The sequence below is a fragment of the Peromyscus californicus genome, unplaced genomic scaffold (assembly GCF_007827085.1).
Source record: "Peromyscus californicus insignis strain IS unplaced genomic scaffold, ASM782708v3 Scaffold_4__1_contigs__length_199733344, whole genome shotgun sequence".
Classification (NCBI taxonomy): Eukaryota; Metazoa; Chordata; class Mammalia; order Rodentia; family Cricetidae; genus Peromyscus; species Peromyscus californicus.
In genome coordinates, this window is record NW_026294562.1 from 169,054,447 (window position 1) to 169,078,272 (window position 23,826).

General features: G+C 52.9%; 1 protein-coding gene across 1 annotated transcript in view; it reads left to right on the forward strand.

Moving 5' to 3' along the window:
• Positions 1 to 3,053: 3,053 nt before the first annotated feature.
• Positions 3,054 to 23,826, forward strand: part of Eml2 (EMAP like 2) — a 31,265-nt gene continuing 10,492 nt past the window's right edge. The window contains 15 exon segments of the mRNA XM_052761556.1: positions 3,054 to 3,261; positions 3,264 to 3,386; positions 5,761 to 5,979; positions 6,073 to 6,196; positions 6,305 to 6,406; positions 8,452 to 8,480; positions 8,991 to 9,120; positions 11,190 to 11,339; positions 12,968 to 13,037; positions 13,420 to 13,530; positions 17,330 to 17,425; positions 18,365 to 18,499; positions 20,472 to 20,571; positions 22,705 to 22,859; positions 23,002 to 23,127. Coding sequence (XP_052617516.1) covers positions 3,216 to 3,261; positions 3,264 to 3,386; positions 5,761 to 5,979; positions 6,073 to 6,196; positions 6,305 to 6,406; positions 8,452 to 8,480; positions 8,991 to 9,120; positions 11,190 to 11,339; positions 12,968 to 13,037; positions 13,420 to 13,530; positions 17,330 to 17,425; positions 18,365 to 18,499; positions 20,472 to 20,571; positions 22,705 to 22,859; positions 23,002 to 23,127 — 1,716 coding nt within the window. The 5' untranslated portion in view covers positions 3,054 to 3,215.

The following is a 23,826-nucleotide window of genomic DNA, read 5'->3' on the forward strand; positions in this document are numbered from 1 at the left end:
ATTTTTAAAGTTTTTATTACATCTATTTATTTAGGTTGTTCAAGACAGGGTTTCTCTGTGTAACAGCCCTGGCTGTCCTGGGAATCCCTCTGTAGCCCAGGCTGGCCTCAAACTCAGAGATCCGCCCGCCTCTGCCTCCTGAGTGCTGGGATTAAAGGCGTGCGCCACCACCATGCCCAGCTTATTTATTATTCTTAATTATGTGTCTGCAAGTGTGTGCCCCAAGAGTCCAAAGGTGTCGCATCCTTGTGGACCTGGGGTTACCAGGGAATTCTGGTGCAGATGCTGAGTCACACTAAGTCATTTCTACAGTCCCTCAACATCTTCGTCTTTCCTCCAGCAGGAATTTTTTTTTTTTCCTTGCCCAGGAATCATTCAGCTCTGGGCACAAAAGCTTCCTTTTTGTTATTCGTGTCTCTCAGAGAGAATGTCCTTGGGGCCACAGACTCTTAGTGAGCCTGTGAGATAACTCTTCCGAGTTATTTTCCTAGCACCTTAGCACTCACCAGGACCAGAAACTGTCTTACCAGCTCCGTGCCTGCTTCTTCAAGGTGTGAAAGGGTGATGATTAGGATCCATGGGTGTTTGACATGTAGGGACTGCACGGCACTTGGTAGCCATTATTGACTTTGTGTGTGGTGGTTTACAACCTCCACGGAACTCAACATTCACAAGAGCAGACTCTGAGACTAACTTGATCGCTGTGGAGACTCCAATACCTAGGATGATGGGATCTTGGTTTATAGTAAGTACTCAGGACTTAGGGTGTGTGTGTGTGTGTGTGTGTGTGTTGTGTGTGTGTGTGTGTATGTGTGTGTGTGGTGCCAGGAATCAAGCCCAGGGCATCAAACATCTAGGCAAGGCAAGTGCTCTACCCTGAGTCACACCCCAGCCCCTCACTGGGGGATTCTAGGCAGGGACTCTACCACTGAGCCACACTCCCAGTCCCTCTCACTGGGGGATTCTAGGCTGTTTCTGTGTGGATGAGTCATGCCTCCAGCCCTTAGTTTTTAGAGGCAATCTCTTTATGTAGCCCAGGCTAGTCTTGAACTTGTGATCCTCCTCCAGAGTGCTTGGGTCTGGGCGGGCGTACGTTGTCATCCCCATACTTCTCAGGAAGCATGTTGAACGAGGGAAGGAGGTTGGCATTTCTTCCGGATGCAGAAACTGAGGCTTGGGCTCACACAATCAGAATGTGGTAGACACAGTGCCCAGATATGAATAAATCTGGTTCCTGAAGCTCCCTGTGTGCCCAGAAGTAAATCTGCTCGCAGCCTCACTTCTCCCACGTGTCTGGGCTCCGCCTTGCCCGTCAAGCTTGAGGACCTTGCCTGAGGACCTGAGTTCAACCCCCAGAGCCCACACGGCAGAAGGGAATGGTCCGACTCCCACAATCTGTCCTCCAACACCCACATCACACTAAGAACTCCCATGCTTGTGTGTGTGTGTGTGTGCACACGCACACACAAGTAAATAATGTACAAATCAAGAAGAAAAATATTGCCCGGCGGCGGTGGCGCACGCCTTTAATCCCAGCACTCGGGAGGCAGAGCCAGGCGGATCTCTGTGAATTCGAGGCCAGTTTGGTCTACGGAATGAGATCCAGGACAGGCACCAAAACTGCACAGAGAAACGCTGTCTCGAAAAAAATTAAATAAATAAATAAATAAATAATAAAAATAAGGAAAAAAAAAGAAAAATATTGTCTGGAAGTTGGGTCTTGTGGTATATGCCTGTAGTCCCAGCACTGGGGTGGTTGGAGGTAGGAATGTCAGAGTTTCAATAGAGGCCTTCTTTTTTTGGGGGGGAGGGTTATCTTTTTGAAACAGGGTTTCTCTGTGTAGCCCTGGCTGTCCTGGAACTCACTATGTAGACCAGGCTGTACTCGAACTCACAGAGATCTGCCTGCTTCTGCCTCCCGAGCGCTGGGATTAAAGGCGTGCCGCCACCACCGCCAGGCTGTCTTAAAAAGTAAAAACAAAAAAGCCAGGAGTGGTGACACAGGCCTGTAACTCCAGAGTTTGGGAAGTGGAGACAGGAAAATGAAAATGACGAGTTCAAAACTGGCCTGCAGGAGGCTACACGAGATCTTGAGTCAAAACAACAACAAAGCCCGGGTATTGTGGGGAGGGTTTTGCTTGCCATGGCAACACTTGGGAGTGGAGGCAAACCTGGGCTACCTACCTGAGAAGGGCAGCCTGAATTATAGAGTAATGTCCTCGCTCAAAAATAAAAAAAAAACAACCAAACAAAGCAAAATGAACCCCGTGGTCTGGGTCATGACTTGGAAAGGGCGGTCCCATCTTCTTTAAATCTATTGTCAGGTTTTGTGCCCCCTCCTTTTCTCCTGGCTCCCCAGTTTCCGAGCCTGCTCTGACTGACACCGCCAGCTGGTCCCGGGCTTCACAACTGGGTCTCTGTCAAAATGCGGACTGGATAATGCCTCCCTGGGAGACTAGGACTGCAGGGGCGGAGCCAAAGGCCTCGGTGGCTGCAGTGGAAAGGTTAGGGCGGGGCTAATGGACTTGAGGGGCGGGATCTAAAATCTGGGGGCGGAGCTAACTCTACCAGACAGTCTGGTCCAAGTTTCTGGTCCTTGGATGCTCAGGGGGTGTGGCTAATCGCTCTAGGGGCGGGAATAGAACTTCGGCAGCTTCTAGATCTGGGGGGTGGAGCTAATGGCCCTGGGGGCGGGTCCAGGTCTAATAAACAAGGAATGAGGACCCGGCTAGGATCCAGGCGCAGGTTATAGCATAACCTGGCGTATTTGAGGTTTCAATGTCAGGCTCTGGTCGTGCGAAGGGACTTATGAGAAATCAGGTGAAAGATTTAAGGGAGGCTTTCGGGAACAGAGGAGTGTCTTCTTTTTACTCCATCCTCCTTCCGGAGCTGGGGGCGACGCTTCGGGATGAAAAGCAGGAAAAGACCCTGCCCCTTCAAACCCGTCCTCACTGCTATTGGCGGAGGAGCCTGCGCGACAGACTCTCATTGGTTCCCAGCGGGAGAGGAGGGGGTGTAGAAAGAATACACTCGGGTTGTGGGAGGGACCAGACAGTACCTAGGGGGACCCGGACGCAGCCAATCCTGACCTGAAGACAGGTTGGGGGGGGGACTGACGGAGCAGTCTCTCGACCCCCCTTTCTGGGCATCCTAGGGGATGACCCCAGTGCCAGGCTCAGCGCCGGCCGCCTGATGCTGGGTGGGCCGAGCTGGGGATGCTGGAACGAAGGGCGTTGCTATGGCAACGGGAGGCAGGGCCTGGGGGGGGGACCGGGCCCGAGCTGGGGCTGCGGGGGCCGGCGGTGGCTGTGGCGGGGCAATGGCGGAGCGCGGCCCGGCCTTCTGCGGCCTCTACGACACGTCCTCGCTGCTGCAATACTGCAACGGTGAGAGCCCCCTTCTCAGTTCAGACCGCGGCCCCACCCAGGGCTGGACCTACCTCCTCCTTCCCCGACCCCTTTCTTCCAAGTCCTCATCTCCCCCCGGGTGGGAGATTGCTCCTTTCTCCCTATCAACAGGACCCTGACCCCAGAACAAGGTCCTCCATCCCCAAAGCCAAGATCCTGCTCCCGCCACCCCAGCATACACCTGCTCTGAAGGTGCCTGTGAGGGCGGCGAGGAGAGTGGGCCTGGGGTGGGGAACTCTTCCTGCCCTTCAGCCCTCTGGGACCCTCCTCTGTGTTTGGGCATAGCAGGGGGACATGCTGAATTAAGGGCTGAGCATGGGACCAGTTAAACGCCAGAGGACTTTCTGTCCGCTATATACCGTCTTCAGCCCTGCCTCTCCTACCCATGAAGCAGCCTCCTTTTTCCCTAGACAAATGCGTATGCCACCCAAAGGGCCATTTTGATGTTAGGGGAGCTGGGTTGAAGTGGGAAGTGGGCGCTGGTCTCTGGGCCAGGGCAGCAGCCGAAAGCTTGAGTCATGGGGTGGGACCATCAGTCCAGGCAAGGCCTCAGGTCGAAGCTGGCCATTCAGGGCCAGTGTGCCCCCCATGTCAATCGGGGGGGGGGCTTTTGAAAGATTCATCTTGGAGTTTGGAGGTCACCCCTGGGGAACACACCCTTTGCTGGGGACCTCTAGAGTTGGCAGAGGACCTGGAATATTTATACACTTCATCCCCCTCTACCCTCTAAAGGTTAAGGATAACAGGGTCTCTGGAGCTGGGTCGAGTTTGAGTTCTGCCCCTGAGGAAGAAAAGCTGTGTCCCGAACAAGTGACTTGGACCTTCTGGGCTTCAGTTCTGTGCAGAGGCCAATACAGCCATCAGAGTGGAGGGTGGGGGTGGAAACATTAGCTACCGTATTTAATGGTTCGTCTTGTTTGGGATTTCTTAAGCTCATGTCATGATGTGGGAAACATGGTAAGTGCCGAGCCTGCCTCGTGTATTTTCAATTGTAATACTATTTATGGCAGGTAGAAAGGGGCTCAATATAAGGTCATTTGATGGCTCCCCCACCCCTTACTGACTGTGTGGCCCTCAGCTTATCTCTTAGCCCACCTTCTTGTTCTTCAGTTTCTTCCTTTGCAAGGTTTAGTACGGGACTCTAGGACTTCCTGACAGGGGTCTCAAGTCTCCGCAGCCCTCACGCTAAGAACTCGAGAGCCCCCCTCCCACCCTCCCTCCGCAGGTCCAGACACAAGACCTGCGAAGTACTGAGTGGGTGGGGGCAGGGGACAGAGTGGCAGGGCCGGGCAGGCGATTGGACCACAGAGGGAGAGGGAGGGGAGGGACGGGAGTCTGCAGTGCGGAGTCCAACGGGCGGGCGCGGGCGGGGCTGGCCTAGGGACACAGGACTCGGGATGGCAAGTGCGACCTCCGAGCCGGGTTGCTGTTCCTGCTACCACCTTTACTTGAAACGGGCTGGAAGCCAGGGTCTTCTAGATTGTCTCAGCAATGAGTCTGGGTAGGAGTGGTCCGGGAGGGAGGCGGAGGAGGGTCACCTAGCATCCCCCTCCCTCGTGGGAGAAAGGACGGGAGGGGGAATGATGAGGGAAGTCATTTAAAATGCATCAATGGATTGAAAAAAAAAGGAAGAGCGCTAAATCTGGGGTAGGGGTTCAGAGGCAACATAAAGGCGCGGGGGTGGAGTGGGGGCAGAAGACAGAAACTCCGGGCTGGGGAGAGCTCGGATGCCATCTCTGTCCTGCAATCCCCAAGTCGGCCGCCAGGGGTCATAGACGCACTGTCCTTAGGCCTTCTTGGAGGGTCGAACTCCTTGGAGAGGGGAGAGTGGGGAAGGGGGTGAACACGGCAGGACCTTTGGACTTGAAAAGTCTTGGATACAGCGAGAGAATGTTGGTACCCGTGACAGAATGTTGACATTCGTCAGAGAACGTCGGGGGGCGCGTTCTAGAACGCTGTCAAGGGGAGGGGAGTAGGTTGATGTCATCTTTAACGTGCTTGATAGGACTTAAAGATATTTAGCATCTTAGTCACAGAGTCTCAAAACCAAAGTGAGGCCCTGGGGGTTGGTGGACTCTGCATGAGGAAAAGGGACTTCCCCCAAGGTCGCATGGCCAGGGCACTGTGGCAGAGAGAGGAGGTGGGGATTTCCTTCCTCCTTGCCGGAACCCTCTTCTTGGGCCCATCTCCAAGCATCCCCATCGAACCAGGTTGCAGGACAGCCCGGGAGCTTGGCTGGTCCCGACAGACCCTGGAAAACGGAACGGACGCTCCTGGTCCTTGGAGCGCGTCCCCCCCCCCCCCCTTTCCCCGGTGGTCCCCTGCAGCCCGCATCTCCTCCTCCGCTTTCTAGATGATAATCTGTCCGGCACCAGCGGCATGGAGGTGGACGACCGCGTGTCGGCGCTGGAGCAGCGGCTGCAGCTGCAAGAAGACGAGCTGGCGGTCCTAAAGGCGGCGCTGGCGGACGCGCTGCGTCGCCTGCGGGCGTGCGAAGAACAAGGCGCGGCGCTGCGCGCGAGGGGCACCCCGAAGGGCCGGGCGCCCCCACGTCTGGGCACCACCGCCTCGGGTATCCTGGTCAGGGTGGAGGGGTGTGATGCGGAGGGCCGGAGGCACGACCTCACGCTCATCCAACTTCCGTGCTCTAACCCCATCACTCCAGTGTGCCAGCTTCTGAAAGGCCTTCCCACCAGGACGCCCCTCAATGGCTCCGGACCCCCGCGACGCGTGGGCGGCTATGCCACCTCCCCATCTTCCCCCAAGAAGGAGGCAAACTCTGGGCGCAGGTAAGGCAAGAAAAGCGGGGCTCGGGCCTCCTCCCAGACCTTGCTGGAGAACACTGCTCCATCACCGCGGGCTTTGCTCTCATCCCCCCCTGGTCTTTCCCGCTGCAGTCGCCGCTACTTGTCACCTGAGCGCCTGGCCTCTGTGCGTCGCGAGGATCCCCGTAGTCGCACCACGTCTTCCAGCAGTAACTGTAGCGCCAAAAAAGAAGGGTGAGTTCAGGGGTGGGGCCCCCGCCCCAGACAAGCAAGAGAAGTGAGTGCCTGGGTAGAACTGAAGTCAGGCCCCTGGCCATGATGTTATAACCTAGAGTGAGCCTGTTCCCAAGGTGGGAGCGCAGTACTGGGGTAGCCTGACCAAATGGAAGGCCTGGAGGGGTGGAGCCAATCCTGGGAGCCCGGCCAGCATTGGGGAACGGAACTGGAACTTAAAAAGGTCTGGATTGTCTATGGGTTGACCGAGGAAGCTAGGGAGGAGCCAGACGCATGGGTGTGGCTATGGAGATAAAGTTTCTTTTGATTCTCAGGGTGGAGTCAGGGCTCAAGACTCAGAGTTTCTGTAGGGAGAGTAAAAAAAATCAGAGGTAGGGGTGTGGTTGGAATTTGGGTGTGTTAGTGGAGTTAGCATGGTAGAGTCGAAACCTAGAGTTGGGGACAGAAGGGAACCCTACTCGGGCAGAAGCGGCTTGGTGTGAGTGGGCGTGGCTGTAGGTGGGCGTGGCCCAACCTTACAGAGACAGCGTGGAGAACTTTGGGAGCGGGTCCTGAGAAATTGGACAGAGTCAGGTTGCCTAAAATGGGACCCAAGAAAAGAGGTGGGGGCAGCCATCAGTTATTAAGAGGGAAGCCGGAGTGGCCACGGTTTAAGCCTGTAAATTACAGCAGAGGCTGAGTGAGGCACGGGGATTGCCCGAGTGCGAAGCCAGACCGGGTTACACGTTTACATTGTGCGTTCCACTCCAGCCTGGATTACAATGAAACCCTGCCTCAAATTTAAAAATAAATAAATAAATAAACTGCGTGGGGGGCTCACGACTCTGATCTCAGGACTTGATAAGTGGATTCGGGAGGATCAGGGTTCAGAGTCATGCTCGGCTACTTACCGAATTTAAGGCCAGCCTAGGCTACTTGAGACCCTGTCTTAATAGACAGAGACACAGACAGGGATAAAGAGATTGAGCCAATCCAGGACTAAATTAGAAAGAAGGGGGGTGAGTGTGATCAGTGGTGGGCGTGGTCAAGTAGCTAGGGGCGGGGGTCAAGGCGTAAGGGGTGGAGCCATGCCGCAGGACTTGAGAGCAGGCTATGGCAAGTCTGAGGTCAAACCCCCCAGCAGGTTTCAAGTTTCCTGAAATAATAACACATTCTGGGCCAGACACCTGCCTGCATTGGCCGCTATCAACCTCGCAATCACCCTGGGAAGTGCGGCTATTCTATTCCCGTTTTCTGAAATGAGGAAACCGTTTTTTTTTAGAAGTTGGGCAACTTGCATACTTCTAGAAAGAGGCAGAACTGGGGAGACCTGAGCTTAGGCAAGTGCGCCTCTGAGTCCGTGTTGTCAACCTTCACCCACCCCTCACCCTATCCAAAGAGCCTGGTGCCTGCACTCCGTGGGCCGGGCTATGGGACCCGGTGGCACCTGGCGCCCGCAGGGGTCCGCTGCGGGGGGGCGGGGCAGGGGCGGTGGCGCCGGCGCCTCCCAGGGCCGGAAGCGGCGGGGCCGGTCCCGGCTCCACCCCCGACCCGAAGCTCGGCCAGCCGCCGCCATGAGTAGTTTTGGAGCTGGGTGAGACCCTCTCGCAGTGCCCCCTCTCTTCCCTCCTCCTGTCCCTTCTCTCATCTGGCAGAGAAGGTGGAGACACGCCCCTTCCTCTGAACTTTTCATTGCTTTCCTGACTGCTTGCAGTTTGGGGTGCTGGGGGAGGGAGGGGAGGAGCGCTGGGGAGCATTTTGCTGCCTGGGGGGGGGGAGGGTCCCTAGTGACTCCGGTCTTCCAGGATCGCGTGCCTGCCGTCTCGTGTTGTGCGAACCCTTTGGCGATCTCTGCCTCTCTGGGCCTGTGTCTTAGGCTCTTCAAGCTCTAACGAGCAAAGCACAGGGCCTGTAGAGAGGTAGCGCTCCGCTCCTGACTCGCCTGGTTATTCGTCGGAGACCCTCGGAGTCGGTGGTTTGGGGAGTACTTCTTCTCCTATCTTATCTGCCTGTTAAAGCACTCATTTCCCCTCTCTTTCTTTTCCCCCTGCATCTTTTCCTGACAGGAAAACCAAAGAAGTTATCTTCAGCATGGGTGAGTGGGGAGGGTGGGCGTGGTTTCACTGATCGTAGCCTGCGGGGAGACCTGGGGTCCTGGCTACTGGGCCCTTGCCTGTCTGGCTTCATTTTATCTACCAGTTAAAAAGAAGAAAGAGACAGAGAGAGGAAGAGAGAACGAACGGGGTGGGAAGAATGGACCGAGGGAGGAAGGTGTGATCTAAACCAGTAACTCAGCATTTGGGAGGCTTGAAGGTGTTTTTTTGGAAGTTGGAGGAAGGCTAGCTTGGACTACATAAATAGATCCTGTCTATATATAATGAGCTAATTGTGGCGGCTCACACTTGTAATCTCAGCACTTGAGAGTCTGAGGCAGAAGGATCACCCTGCGCTCCATGCTAGCCTGGGCTACACAGAGAATTACAGGCCACCCTGGGCTGTAAGACCCTGCCTCAAATAATAATAATGATTTTAGTAACAATAATAGAGGAGTGGGAATAGTCTTAGGGACTGGTGTGGAACCTGACCTCTGAGGGTGTCTTGGCAGAGGAGGGATCTGTGAAGATGTTTCTGAGGGGCCGCCCTGTGCCCATGCTGATCCCAGATGAGCTGGCATCCACCTATAGCCTGGACACTCGCTCTGAGCCGCCATCCAGCCGGCTAAGGCTAGACTGGGTGTATCCTTTGGTTATGCTCCTTCCAAGGCCTGGGACTGCAGGGTAGGGGTGCATCTCCATGCCTGGCACTCATGGCTATCAATCAGACAGATGTAAGCCACCATCCTCTGTTTGCCTATGGATGGTCTTCACAGAGCTCAGCTTAGGAATGGAGAGTTGGGGGCTGGAGCACATTGGGTAGCCCTGGCCGTCCTGGAACTCACTCTGTAGACCAGGCTGGCCTCGAACTCACAGAGATCTGCCTGCCTCTGCCTCCCGAGTGTTGGGATTAAAGGCGGCGCCGCCGCCGCCCGCCGCCGCCGCCGCCGCAGCCGCCACCACCACCCAGTTAGAAAAAGTATTTCTATTAGAAGCTTCCAGTGGTGGGGGGGGGGTATCACATCCGGGAGTCACAGTTTCTCAAAAAGAGACATTTGAGCTGAGAATCCAATACCCAGGAACCAACCAGAGAAGAATTAAAGGAAAAAACGTCCCAGACTAAGGGTGCCGTGTGTGTAATGACTCTGTGGCCCCAGTGGGTTTGAACTACTTGGGAAACAGAAAACAGTTGTAGCACGTGAGTTGGAGCCCTGAGTTTTGAACCAGTCCTGCCTCTGGCTGACTGTGACCACGGAGAAGTCACCTTCCTCCCTCTGACTCAGTTCATCGTTTCCTCTGAGAAACATACTTCCTGACCTCAGGGTCCCAGGACTGTGGAATGATGAGTAAAGGGGTTGGGGGCTGCGTTTAAGATGATTTGTTGGATAAAGCGCCTGCCGCACAGGCTTGGAGACTGGAGTTCCGATCCTCAGCAGGCACGTAAATGCTGGGTGGGCATGGTGGTAGCCTGTGACGAGGAGGCAGAGACAGGATTCCAGGGGCGAGCTGGCTACCTAGACTAGCTGGAATTGAACTTTGAGTTCAGTGAGAGACCCTGCCCGAACAGAGAGTGACTGAGGAAGACACCCAAAGTCAACTGAGATAGTCCCATCTGTACACACATATTTGCGCACACCTGCACACACTCATGCAAGCATGTGCGCGTATGTGCACACAACACACATATACAGGCAAGAACTTTAATGTTTAGAGGTGCTGACTCTATAGTTCAAGTCCCACATGAGAGATGTGTTATACAAGTCACTGAGCCACACTCCCAGACAATGGGGGATTCTAGGCAGGGGCTCTACCACTGAGCCACACCCCCAGCCCTTCACTGGGGGATTCTAGGCAGAGCTATGCCTCCTAGTCTCTCACTCATGGAGTCTAGATAAGGTAGTCTATCTCTAGGTAAGTTTGTCTCTTGTTCGGCCTTCCAAGTGCTAGAATTGCAGGTGTGCACCCCCCACCCAGCTCTCTTGACTTGTCAGTAGGTTTAGGTCCTATGCATATCATGTAGGGTGACATCATCCTGAGGTCCTAATAACATTTGTAAAAATCCGTATGCCATCCAAGATCATTGTCACAGTTTGTGGGGAGGGTCAAAGTAGGGACCTAGCAAAGCGTGGTGACTTTGGACTGTCATTGCAGCGCTGAGGAGGTGGAGGCAGCAGGATTGCTACCAGTTGAAAGGCCAACCTGGGCTACTTTGTAATACAGTGTTTACCAACAAGCAGGGCTGTGGAGACAGCTCGGTTAGCAAAGCGCTTGGTGTGCAAGCTGCAGACCTGGGCTCCATCCTCAGCACCCACAGGAAAATGAGCCAAGCTTGTGGCTACAGTCCCGGCACTGGGTGGGGCAGAGACAGGAAGATTCCCTGGGGTTTGCTGACCAGCCAGTCTAGCTGAATCTGTGAGCTCCAGGTCCAAGAAGAAACACTGTGTCCAAATAGAGATGGAAACAAAAATAAGGATGGGGAGAAATTGGGGACACACCCAACGTTTACCTCTGGCCGCTACAGTTTGATACATACCATGAGTACATGCACACACAGAAACACACAAGCCTGAACCTATATTTTGGGGACACCATGGTTCAAACCCCGCCCCAGAGACAGGTCGGAGACAGGTAACCATTCCAGTGGCCTCATGACTCCCATTCAGCCGGGAGGTACTGAACAAGCTCCTTAACCCAGCCCGGGGCGTCTCCAGCTATGGCTACCGTGGCCGCGACTGCAGGGCCAACCTTTACCTCCTGCCCACCGGGGAGGTGGTGTACTTTGTGGCCTCCGTGGCGGTGCTGTACAGTGTGGAAGAGCAGAGACAACGACACTACCTGGGCCACAACGATGACATCAAATGGTGAGTCGGGGCAGTTTGGGGGATGGGAGAACCCAGGCTGGGGCACTGATCCAATCTGTACCTCCCAGGCCTCTTTCCACATGACTGCCCACAAGGAAGGTGGCATGGTGCCAACCCCCGTGTAATGAGACCACTGGCTTCCCCGGGTGGAAACTAGTGGTAAAATAAGCATATATAGTGTTTAGCTTTGTTTTTTTTTTTTTAATGTGCATGGGTGTTTTGCCTGTATGTATGTTTCTGTGAGGGTGACAGATCCCCTGCAACTAGAGTTACAGACAGTTGTGAGCTGCCACATGGGTGCTGGGAATTGAACCCAGGTCCTCTGGAAGAGCAGCCAGTGCTCTTAACCACTGAGCCGTCTCTCCAGCCCCTATTGCATTGATCTTTTTTGTTTTTTATATGTGTGTCAATGTGTCTATTTGTATCGGCACCACATGTGTGCAATGTCCCCAGAGTTTATCTGTGTTACAGCAGGTTATAAGCTACCCAGTGTGGGTGCTGGGAACCAAATCCAGGTCCTCTGGAAGAGCAGCAAGTGCTCTTCCACTGATCCATCTCTCTAGCACTCTAGCTTTTATTTTTTCTATTGTGGCAGGGTCTCTTTACAGAGCCCCGGCTGGCCTGGAACTTTATATGTAGTCAAAGTTGGCCTTGAACTCATGATTCTCCTGCCTCAGCCTCCTGAGTGCTGGGCTTAGAGATATGAACTCTTTTTTTTTTTTTTTTTTTGTTTTTCGAGATAGGGTTTCTCTGTGTAGCTTTGTGCCTTTCCTGGAACTCACTTGGTAGCCCAGGCTGGCCTCGAACTCACAGAGATCTGCCTGTCTCTGCCTCCCGAGTGCTGGGATTAAAGGCGTGCCCACCACCGCCTGGCGAGATATGAACTCTTATACCTGACAAATACCAATATCATATATGGTGATGCCCGTCCCCAGTGCCCCGGGTTTTTGCTTCTTTTGAAGAAAGTGACCTAGCATTCCAGGTATTTCCATGTTGGGATGTGACGTTTCCATAGCCACTGTTTTTAGGACATGTCTGAGCTGGGTGGAGTCAGGAGGTGGGGTCAGGAAGGTCAGAAGTTCATTTCCAGCTGCAGCCAGTTGGAAGCCTGGGCTTCCTCAGACATTGTTTCAATAAGCAGATGAAAGAAAAACATGTGTTTTCTTGACAGGGTTTCTCTGTGTCGTCCTGGCTGTCCTGGATCACACTCTGTAGACCAGGCTGGCCTCACAGAGATCCACCTGCCTCTGCCTCCTGAGTGCTGGGATTAAAGACCTGTGCCACCATGCCTGGCTTCTTGGATAAATTTATATATATATATATATATATATATATATATATATATATATATTTGGTTTTTCGAGACAGGGTTTCTCTGTGTAGCTTTGCGCCTTTCCTGGAACTCCCTCTGTAGACCAGGCTGGCCTCGAACCCACAGAGATCCACCTGCCTCTGACTCCCGAGTGCTGGGATTAAAGGTGTGCGCCACCACCGCCCGGCGGATATTTTTACAATTCATGTTTATTGAGTGAACAGCAGTGCATTTAACTCTAACCTGCTGAAGAAGGGTCCTGGGAGTTCTTCGCTCCCCACAACTGAATTCTGGTCCTCTGTCCCTCTCCCCTCAGTCTGGCTGTCCACCCAGATATGGTCACCATCGCCACGGGACAGGTGGCGGGCACCACAAAGGACGGCAAGGTATACACGGGGCGTTGGCACTGTGCAGAGGGTCTGGTGGGAACTGGGATCCCCCCTGCGGAGGGTCTGGTGGGAACTGGGACCCCTCCCCCCGTGCGGACGGTCTGGTGGGAACTGGGACCCCCCTCCCCCGCCCCGTGCGGAGGGTCTGGTGGGAACTGGGACCCCTCCCCCGTGCAGAGGGTCTGGTGGGAACTGGGACACCCCCCCCTGCGGAGGGTCTGGTGGGAACTGGGACCCCCCCCCCCGTGCGGAGGGTCTGGTGGGAACTGGGACCCCTCCCCCGTGCAGAGGGTCTGGTGGGAACTGGGACACCACCCCCCCCCACCCCACCCCACCCCCCACCCCATCCCCGCAGTAACTGCACTTCTCTTTTCTGCAGCCTCTGCCTCCCCACGTGCGTGTCTGGGACTCGGTTTCCCTGTCCACCTTACACGTCCTGGGCCTGGGAGTGTTTGACAGAGCTGTGAGCTGTGTGGCCTTCTCCAAATCCGTAAGTCTCTGGCCCGGTCCCTGCAGAACGCGCCTTCCTGTGAGTGGAGGCCATACCTCATTATGACATCACAGTGAAGCCATGCTTCAAATCCCAGGCCCCAGGGCCTCACTGGCCTGTGACCCAGAGCCCAGCACATGACACAGTACATCTGGAACTGTAACACATGGGACCGTCATACCCTGCTTTCTCCATCGGCCGACTCCCGTTGGGTTATTTTGCCTGAGCATTCTGGAAGGTTCCTTATCTCTCAAGGTGTTTCAACCCCAGCACTGAGTGCCTTCTGCCGTCCAATCCCCCATCAAAACAGAAGTTAAAATAATCTTCCTGGAATTTGTGGAGCAACTTGGTGTTGATCCAGCAGCCCTCCCCTTCCAATCCCGCGACGGGTTTTTTTTTTTTTTTTTTTTTAATGATAATTTTGTTTGGAAGTGCTGGTCTGCAGTGGATTGGGATAAACGAAAACTATACTCCCCGAAGATAGTTTAAGAAACACTGAGCCGGGCGGTGGTGGCGCACGCCTTTAATCCCAGCACTCGGGAGGCAGAGGCAGGTGGATCTTTGTGAGTTCGAGGCCAGCCTGGTCTACAGAGCGAGATCCAGGAAAAGGCGCAAAGCTACACAGAGAAACCCTGTCTCAAAAAAACCAAAAAAAAAAAAAAAAAAAAAAAAAAAAGAAACACTGGGTTGTGTGAGGGCACACGCTTGTGATCCCCACAGAGTAGAGGCCAGGGCAGGAGAGGCCTTGGCTATATGAGACTTTGTCTCAAAACGACAACTCAGTTGGGTGTAGCGGCATGTGCCTTTAATATTGGCGTTCTTAGGAGGCAGAGACAGAAGGATCGCTGTGAGTTCAGGGCCACCCTTGATCCATGTATCCAGTTACAGGTTAGCCAGATTACACAGTGAAAACCCTGTCTCAAAACACAACCACAAAAACCATCAGGCCAACTTGATTTCTTTTTATTATTATCATTATTATTTATTATTATTATTATTATTATTATTATTATTATTTTGGGTTTTTTTCAAGACAGGGTTTCTCTCTGTAATAGCCTTGTCTGTCCAGGAACTCTCTGTAGACAAACCGGCCTTGAACTCACAGGGATCTGCCCGCCTCTGCCTCCTGAGTGCTGGGATTAAAGACATGCACCACCACCACCCGGCTTCTTTTAATTTTTTAAAGGATTTATTTTTAGGTGGTATCACCTATGTGTGGGTACCTGCATCAGTACCCAGGAAACAGCCCCAGATGCCCTGGAGCAGAGGTTAAAGGCTGTTGTGAGCCACCTGTATGGGTGCTGGGGACTGAACCCGGTCCTCTGGAAGAGCAACAAGCACTCTTAACCACTGAGCATCTCTCCAGCCCCCCCCCATTTTTTTTTATTAATTTTTAAAGTTAGCATATACAATAATGAGCTTGGTTCTGATATTTTTAATATGTATGTTACTGTACTTTTCCATGTTCATTACCCAAGACCTCTGGCTGTGCTTTCCCCCAATCAACTTTATATTATCTTTTTTTAAACATTATTTATTGTGGGTATGTTTGCACACACACACACACACACACACACACACACACACACACACACACACATACACACACACACACATACATACAAGTGCCCCCGTATTCCTGTGGAGGTCAAGAAAAACTGCTGGGACTTGCTTCTCTCCTGCCCTGTGGGTCTTCCCAGGGGTGAATCTCAGGTCAGGCTTGGCGGGGCACCGTTACCCACTGAGGCGTCTTGCCAGCCCCTCCCCTCCAAGTCCCACTGCCAGCTTTGATAATGGCTGGATTTCATGGACATAAAAAGCCATTCCAGGGATGGGGGTGTGGTCCAGTGGCGGAGCACTTGCCAAACCTACACACTGCCCTGAATTCCATCGCCAGCACCAAATGGGGAGGAGAAAAAAACAATGAAAAAGAAAAAAAAAAAAAAAAAAACGATCACTCGGGAGGAGGCAGAGGCTCTGCCTGGGCTACATAGCCAGTTGGAGGAAAGATGGTGTCAGCAAGAATTCCCAAGTGTGGGAGCTGGAGAGATGGCTCAGCGGTTAAGAGCACTGGCTGCTCTTCCGGAGGACCCAGGTTCAATTTCCAGCACCCACATGGCTGTTCACAACTGTCTGTAACTCTAATATCAGAGGTTCCGATGCTCTCTTCTAGTTTCCATGGAAACTGCACACATGTAGCGTACAGACATTCATGCAGAGAAATGCCCATACGCATGAAATAATAAAATAAAATTACGGGGGAAAAGAATTCCCCAACCGTGCAGGCTGCAAAGTCTCTAAGGGATGAGTTATTGTAAAACCCTTTAAGGGGCAGCTCAGGGTAGTGTCCATCAGCTTTCCTGGGTACTAAAGTCGCTGAAGCCAAGATAAGTTCAAGGCCAGCCTGGGCAGTTTAACTAATGAAGAAATATTTAGATTTATCTATCCACTTTGTGTTTGTTACACATGCGTGTGTACCACGTGTGTAAAGCTCAGAAGATGACTTGCAGAGGTCAATTCTCTCCTTCCACCATATGAGTCCTGGGGATTGAACTCAGATCATCAGGGTTGGCAGCAAACACTCTCACTGGCCATCTCACTGGCTCATATCTTGGGCGATCAAGTGAGGTCCTTTCTCAAGCAGGGACAAGGATGGGAACTGGGAACATGGGTCAGTGGTAGAGCTTCTGCCTAGAATCCCCCAGTGAGGGGCTGGGGTGTGGCTCAGTGGTAGAGCTTCTGCCTAGAATCCCCCAGTGAGGGGCTGGGGTGTGGCTCAGTGGTAGAGCCCCTGCCTAGAATCCCCAGTGAGGGGCTGGGGTGTGGCTCAGTGGTAGAGCTTCTGCCTAGAATCCCCCAGTGAGGGGCTGGGGTGTGGCTCAGTGGTAGAGCCCCTGCCTAGTATATGACAGGTTCCATTCCCATTATCAGACAAAAAACTATTTATTGTTTTGGATTTTTTCAGTTTCTTTGTGTAACTAGCCGTGGCTATCCTGGAACTCGCTCTGTAGGCCAGGCTGGCCTTGAACTCAGAGATCTGCCTACCTCTGCCTCCTGAGTGCTGTGCCACGACCACCCTGCTAAAAAATGATTTCTTATGTAGGGTAAAACTTTTTTTTTTTTTTTACCAGTTTTGTCTTACTTCCATTTCTGGGTACTGTGATAAAATAGTCTAAGAAAAGCAACTTAAAAGATAAAGGGATGGGGGCTGGAGAGACGGCTCAGAGGTTAAGAGCACTGGCTGCTCTTCCAGAGGTCCTGAGTTCAATTCCCAGCAACCACATGGTGGCTCACAACCATCTGTGATGAGATCTGGTGCCCTCTTCTGGCATGTGCATACATAATAAATAAATAAACATGTTTTTTAAAAAAAAGACAAAGGGAAGTCAAGGCACTAGAAACTGGAAGTAGCTAGTACGTCCCACCCACGGTCAGGAGTGGAGAGCAGTGAGTTAGAGCACACACTCCGACTGGTGCTCAGCTCACTTTCCCCACTTTTCCACAGTTCAGATTCCCCTGCCTAGGGATGGTGCTGCCCACAGTGGGTGGTTCTTCCCATCTCAAATAATCAAGGCAATCCCCCACAAACATGCTACAGGCCAACCTGATCTAGACTGTCCCTCACTGAGACTCCTTTCCCAGGTGATTCTAGCTGGTGTCAAGTTGTCAATCAACCTGACCAATGCAAATGTGCTTTATGGATCCTGCTTGTAAAGGTCTTTGAATAGGCAGGTGAGGTGAATGGGCCTAAGTGGGATGTGGGGAGACATATCCTAACCCACCTCTCTGTCTCCCACAGAATGGGGGCAACCTGCTATGTGCAGTGGATGAATCCAACGACCATGTGCTCTCCGTGTGGGACTGGGCCAAGGAGAGCAAGGTGGTGGATAGCAAGGTGAGTGGGCTTGCTGCTCATATCCCCTCCTATGGGTGTCTTCTCAGGACATGGTGGACCATATATGGTTAGGAATCTGCAACCAGATTCATTTTAAATGGGGGCTTTGGTGTCATCTGTTGGGTAACTGTGGGCATCGGTTGCCTCCTGTGGAACATAAGGTCAACAGTGGTGTCCTCATTGGAGGTGGAAAGGCTGGGTATCATGTCGATGGACCAGGCTCAGCACAAAGGTGTATGACGCACCCTGAATCCCAGAACACAGGAGGAAGCTGAGCGAAGAGGTCATGAGTTTGAGTCTAGTCTGAGCTATGTAACAAGACCGTGTCCCAAGAAAAAGAGAGAGAGCCAGGCATAGGGGCCCATGCTTTTAATCCCAGCACTTGGGAGGCAGGTGGATCACTGTGAGTGCAAGGAAGCCTGGTCTACAGGGTGAGTTCCCAGACCGCCAGGGCTGCGTGATGAGACTCGGTCTCAAGGGGAGGGGTGGTGGGGTGGGGAGGCTTGATCAGGAGACAGGATATCTGCCCGTGATCACATGCCTGGGCTGAGGGCAGGAAACCTGATTCTAGATCAGGGGCCCCTCCTTAGGAAGGATGAGGGGTGAGAGGACAAGAGGCGGTGTCCCGGAGTTAGACTTTTGCGAACTGGAATCTTGATGTTGCTGTAACACAGCAGTGTGGCCTTAGGCAATCTCTGAACCTCATCTATGATGGAAAACACTGACAGGCTTCATCTTCCAGAGGATGATGGGGATTGAGCGATTTGACAAGTGCTCAGCAGAGTGTGTAACCCACAATAGGGGCTCCCAAAGGGCCCACTAGCATCCTCCCTCGCCCTGCAAGCAGGCTGTGTAGGGCAGTCCCATGGGAGGCACATGGCCTGACAGTCCTGGTGGCTTTGAGGTCCTCATTCAGAATCTGTCCTGACCCCCTCCAAGTGCTCCAACGAGGCCGTGCTGGTGGCTACCTTCCACCCCACTGACCCCAGCCTGCTGATCACCTGTGGGAAATCCCACATCTACTTCTGGAACCTGGAGGGAGGCAGCCTGAGCAAGAGGCAGGGCCTGTTTGAGGTGAGTGCCAGGGATTTGTGGACGGGCTGACCTTGAGAGGGCCAGGCAGGGACACCCGGTGGGGTAGACAGTCTGGAGGGCTCGGGGTGGGAGTATGAGACACTGAACTGCTGCCTGCCAAGCCTGACTTTCCTCATCCCTGAGGGAATATCCTGCTGAACTCTGATGTGTGAGGGTCTGGTGGGCGAGAGATCGCGGAAGCTCCATGAATGGAGCTGCCCGCACCATCGGGGAGTCACAGAGAGGCTGCTGGGCGAAGTGGGCTGGGAACTCAGTCTAGAGAGCTCCCGCTTCAGTGAAAACATGTGGAGAGCAATCCAGGAAGACATCTGACACCAACTGCATCTGTGCGCACACACACACACACACACACACACACACACACACACGTGAACACACATAGCACACTTACATAGCACAGCAACATACATGTGAACACAATAGCACATACACACACATGAGCATACATAGCACACATGCACAGACACATGCACACCTGTGAACACAATAGCACACACGCCCACACATGTGAATGCACATAGAACACACACACACACACACACACACACACACACACACACACACACACACACGCCAAGGAGGGTGGCATGTGTTTATAACCCCAGTACCGGGGACATGGAGACTGGCAGGTCCTCGGCCGGCTGGTCTGCCAACCTAGCCGCCTTGGCAAGTCCCAGATCATCTCAAACACAAGGTGAGGGGGGCTAGACATGATCCACTGGGTAGTCAAGCGTGCAAACTGCTCCTGCGGAGGACTGAGGTTAAGTTCCCAGCACCCATGTCAGTCAGCTCCCAGGAACCCAGCACCCACTTCTGGCCTCTGCAGACACCTGTACTCACAGGCACATGCCCACACACAGACACACATGCATACACATAATTTTTAAATAATAAAATTTTAAAAAAACAAAGTCACGTAGGCAAGATGGCTCGGCCGTTTAAAGCGCTGGCCCCCAAGCCTGACCACCTGGGTTCAGTCCCTGGAACATACATAACAGAAGGAGAGAACTGATTCCCACGGTTGTCTTCTGACCTGCACATGTACATTCTGGCACATACGTGTCCACACATGCACATATACCACATAACCATACAGAATACATAAAAAGTGGAATGAAATATTTAAAAAAAAAAAAGTCAGCCGGGCGGTGGTGGTGTACGCCTTTAATCCCAGCACTCAGGAGGCACAGCCAGGCAGATCTCTGTGAGTTCGAGGACAGCCTGGTCTACAGAGCAGGATCCAGGACAGGCACAAAAAATTTACACAGAGAAACCCTGTCTCAAAAAACAAACAAACACCCCACTAAATCAACATGCCAGGTAAGGTGCCATGCACCTTTAACACCTAATCCCAGCACTTGGGAGGCAGGAACAGGTAGACCTTTAGTAAGGTCTTGTGTCTATAGTGAGACTTGTGTCTATAAAAAGAAAAGGAACAAAAACCAAGGCGGATGGCTTCTGAGGAAGGACACCATGGTTGTTCTCTGGCCTCCGTGAACGCACATGCCTACGCACCCAGACATACGCATACAGGAAAAATCAGACAGGATACAAAGGGTCCAGGAGGGCGGCCGCAGGGCGCTTTGGAGAGGGCTCCCCACTCTTCTCTGCTGAGAGGGAGGCACAGAGAGGGAGGCAGCTGAGATGGTGGCACAGGGCACCAGAGGCAGGGAGGAAAGAGAAGACTGGAAACAAGACTGGCAGGGGAGTGGGGGGCAGAGCAGAGGCAAGAGGCTTGTCCCAGGGTGGGCAAGGGTCCCCACGTGGTCAGAACTCCCCTGTGGCCTGAGCACTTCCGGTGGGAGGAAAGGGGAAAGTCGGATATTCTCTGTGGGGTCTCCCACCCCGAACCACAGGGGCTTCCCTGGACCAAAGCCCCGGATGCCAATGACCCGTACAAGGCCACCCGGCTTCGGTGACACCTTCCCTCCTCTCTCTTTCTGCACTGTAGAAACACGAGAAACCGAAATACGTGCTGTGTGTGACCTTCCTGGAAGGTGGCGACGTGGTCACTGGAGACTCTGGGGGGAACATCTACATCTGGGGCAAAGGTCAGCGTCAGCACCCTGTTTGCACTCTGACCCCCGTCTTCCTCAAACACCCTTGGCTGAGTCTCCCTTCCTTTAACCACGCTTGTGTGGAATGAATGTCACTATAGGGTAAATGTCTCCTCTCTCTCTCTCTCTCTCTCTCTCTCTCTCTCTCTCTCTCTCTCTCTCTCTCTCTCTCTGTGTGTCTCTCTCTCTCTGTCTCTGTCTCTCTCTGTCTCTGTCTCTGTCTCTCTCTCTCTCTGTAGTTATGGATGGTTGTGAACCACCATGTTGGTGGTAGGAACCAAACCCAGGTCCTCTGCAACAGCTACAAGTGTTCTTAATCACTGAGCCATCCCTCCAGCTCTTAGGGTAAATTCTTATTTTCCAGTTCCAGCATCCTTGACAAGGCTCAGCTCAGGTGTCCCCAACTCTGTAAAGTTTGGTTCCCAAAGCCTTCCCCTCTGATAGTTTCATATTAGCAACAAAGGCCCAAGTATAAATGTGTGAAATGACTCAGCTGTAGCCAGTGTGTTGTGTGAATAATTGGATAGAAGGCTGCGTGGATTTATGTATTATGAATGGAAGAGTGGATAAGAGGATGGATGAATAGGTGGGTGGATTTATGAATGAGTGGATGGATGGATGGATGGGTGAGTAAATGAGGGAATGGTACATGAGTGGATTAGGGAAGAGGGGTGGATGTATGGATACATGCAAGAATGAATACATTGATGGATGGGTGTGAGGTTGGGTGAATGAATAGATGTACAACAGATGTCCTTGCCTGGGCACTGAGTCATGCCAGACTCCTTTCAGTCCCCTAAGCAGTCCTTAATCTCTCCCTACTATTCCCGTTTTGCAAGAGAAGTTTCTTCCTTCTCCTTGGACATCTTTTCACCATTTGTCCACAGCAATGTCAGCTCAACCCTTAGACCTTTAATCAGCCGTAGTCATCCATCAAACCTCCTTTCAGTCATCAGGCTGGAAACCCCATGCAGGATTTCACAGGGTCCTGGGTACCCGTCATGGTGCCAGCCACTTGGTGTGCTCACTGACTAGTGATGGCATGCCTGTCTCTGCCATTGACGTGTGATCTGAGATTGTCGTGGTCACTGCTGTGTTCCCACATGAAACCCAGCCCGGTGTAGCTCGATTTTTGGTGGTGGAGTGGTTGGATGATGAATGAAGAGATAGTGGACAGATGGGCGAATGGGTAGGTGGATGGAAAAATGAGTGGATATTTAAATGGAAGGAAGGACCACTGACAAATGGGTAGTCTGATGAAAGAAGTGAGTGAATGGATGAGAGATAGGAGGAGGATGGATGAAATGTTAGGTCAGTAGATGGATGAATGGTGGGAAGTGGATTAGTGGAGAGATGGAGGGAGGGGTGGGTGGATTGAATGAGTGAGTGGGCAGCTGGATGGATTGATGGGTCAGTAGGTAAAGGAGTAGATGAGTGGGTGGGTGGATGGATATGGATGGATGGATGGATGGATGGGTGGGTGGATGGATGGATGGATGGATGGGTGGGTGGATGGGTGGGTGGGTGGATGGATGGGTGGATGGATGGGTGGGTGGATGGGTGGATGGATGGATGGATGGATGGATGGATATGGATGGATGAGGTGGTAAACTGATTGATAGATCAGTAGATAGAAGAGTAGATGAATGAATGGGGGGTGGGTAGAAGGAGGCAAGGATTGGTTGCTGGGTCGTTAAATAAATAAATGTAGATGAATGTTTGGGAGGCAGGGAGATAGGAGGAAGTGCGAGAGGATTGATTGATGGATTAGTAGATAGATGAGTGAATGAGTTGATAGATGAGCAGATGAATCTGTGGCAGAGAACTAATCTGGTGAATGGGGAGATGGATGGGTGGTGGACCATCAGATGGGTGAGTGGAGGAAGCCAGGAAAGGTGTATGAGCGAATAAATCAAAAGATGGGTGGGTGGGTGAGAGTTCAGATGATGCAGATGATAAAACACTAAGCCCGTGGATTGTGGGCAGGTGGATGCGTGGGTGGAGGGACCAAAAGAAAGACAGAAAGATGAGTAAGCATGGATGTGGGCCTCAAAGCTTTAGGTACTCACAGGGTTCAAGGAAGGAACAGCCTCCTCATGCCGCCTCCCGTGCCCAATCCCCCCACAGGTGGAAACCGCATCACCCAGGAAGTCCTGGGAGCCCATGATGGCGGTGTGTTTGGGCTCTGCGCCCTGCGGGATGGGACGCTGGTGTCTGGAGGGGGCCGCGATCGTCGGGTGGTCCTCTGGGGTTCGGACTACAGCAAGCTGCAGGAGGTGGAGGTGAGAATGTGGGGAACGGGGGATGGCTTTGTAGGATCATGGCAAGGCCCCTACCCCACCAGGGTTCCTAACCCTGGACTTTCCCCGGCCACACATCCCACCCCGCCTCACGTGGATCCCACACGCACGTCTACCCACTCAGGTCCCAGAGGACTTTGGCCCTGTTCGCACTATAGCAGAGGGCCGGGGAGACACACTGTACGTGGGGACCACCCGTAACTCCATCTTGCTTGGCTCGGTGCATACCGGCTTCTCGCTGCTTGTCCAGGTGAGTAACTCAAGTTCTCTTTTCACCTCTTTCATCCTCACCGCCATCACCGCCATCACCGCCATCACCATCGCCCCATGTCTCCCTCCCTTCCCCCTTCTCTTCACGTCCCGCCCCTGTCCCTTTCTCCTTGGTCTCGGAAACCCCGCATCCCTTCCCTTCCTGCTCTCTCTTCACCTCGGACCCCCAACTCTGCCCTGACCCAGAACTTCCCAGAAGGGTTTCCTGCCTTCTAAAGTGGGTCCCCAGCACCCACTGATCTGGTTGGGGATAGCATCCTCCTATCTGGTAGGCAAGTGTCCTTGCAGATTGTCATATTATTGTGCTAGTCCTATACCCCCCAGGGATCCAACTCCACGAATCTTAGGAGGCTTTCCTGGGGGGGCTTGACTTTATCAATCCTCTCTCCCCCTCTCCTCTTCCTGTCTCTCCCTCTTCCTCCTCTTTCCCCCCTCCTCCTCCTCTCTCCCCCTCCTCCTCTTTTTTCTTTTCCTCCTCATTTTTCTTTTTCTTTACGTTTTTGTTTTGTTTTGTTTTTATTTTTTAATCTTGGAGATTTGGATTTCATGTAGCCCAGGCTGCCGCCCAAACGCACAATGGAGCCAAGGCTGCCCTTGAACTCCTGATCCTCCTACCACCTCCTCCCGAGCACTTGGATTACAGGTGCACACCACCACACTGGGCTCTGATTTCTTCTTG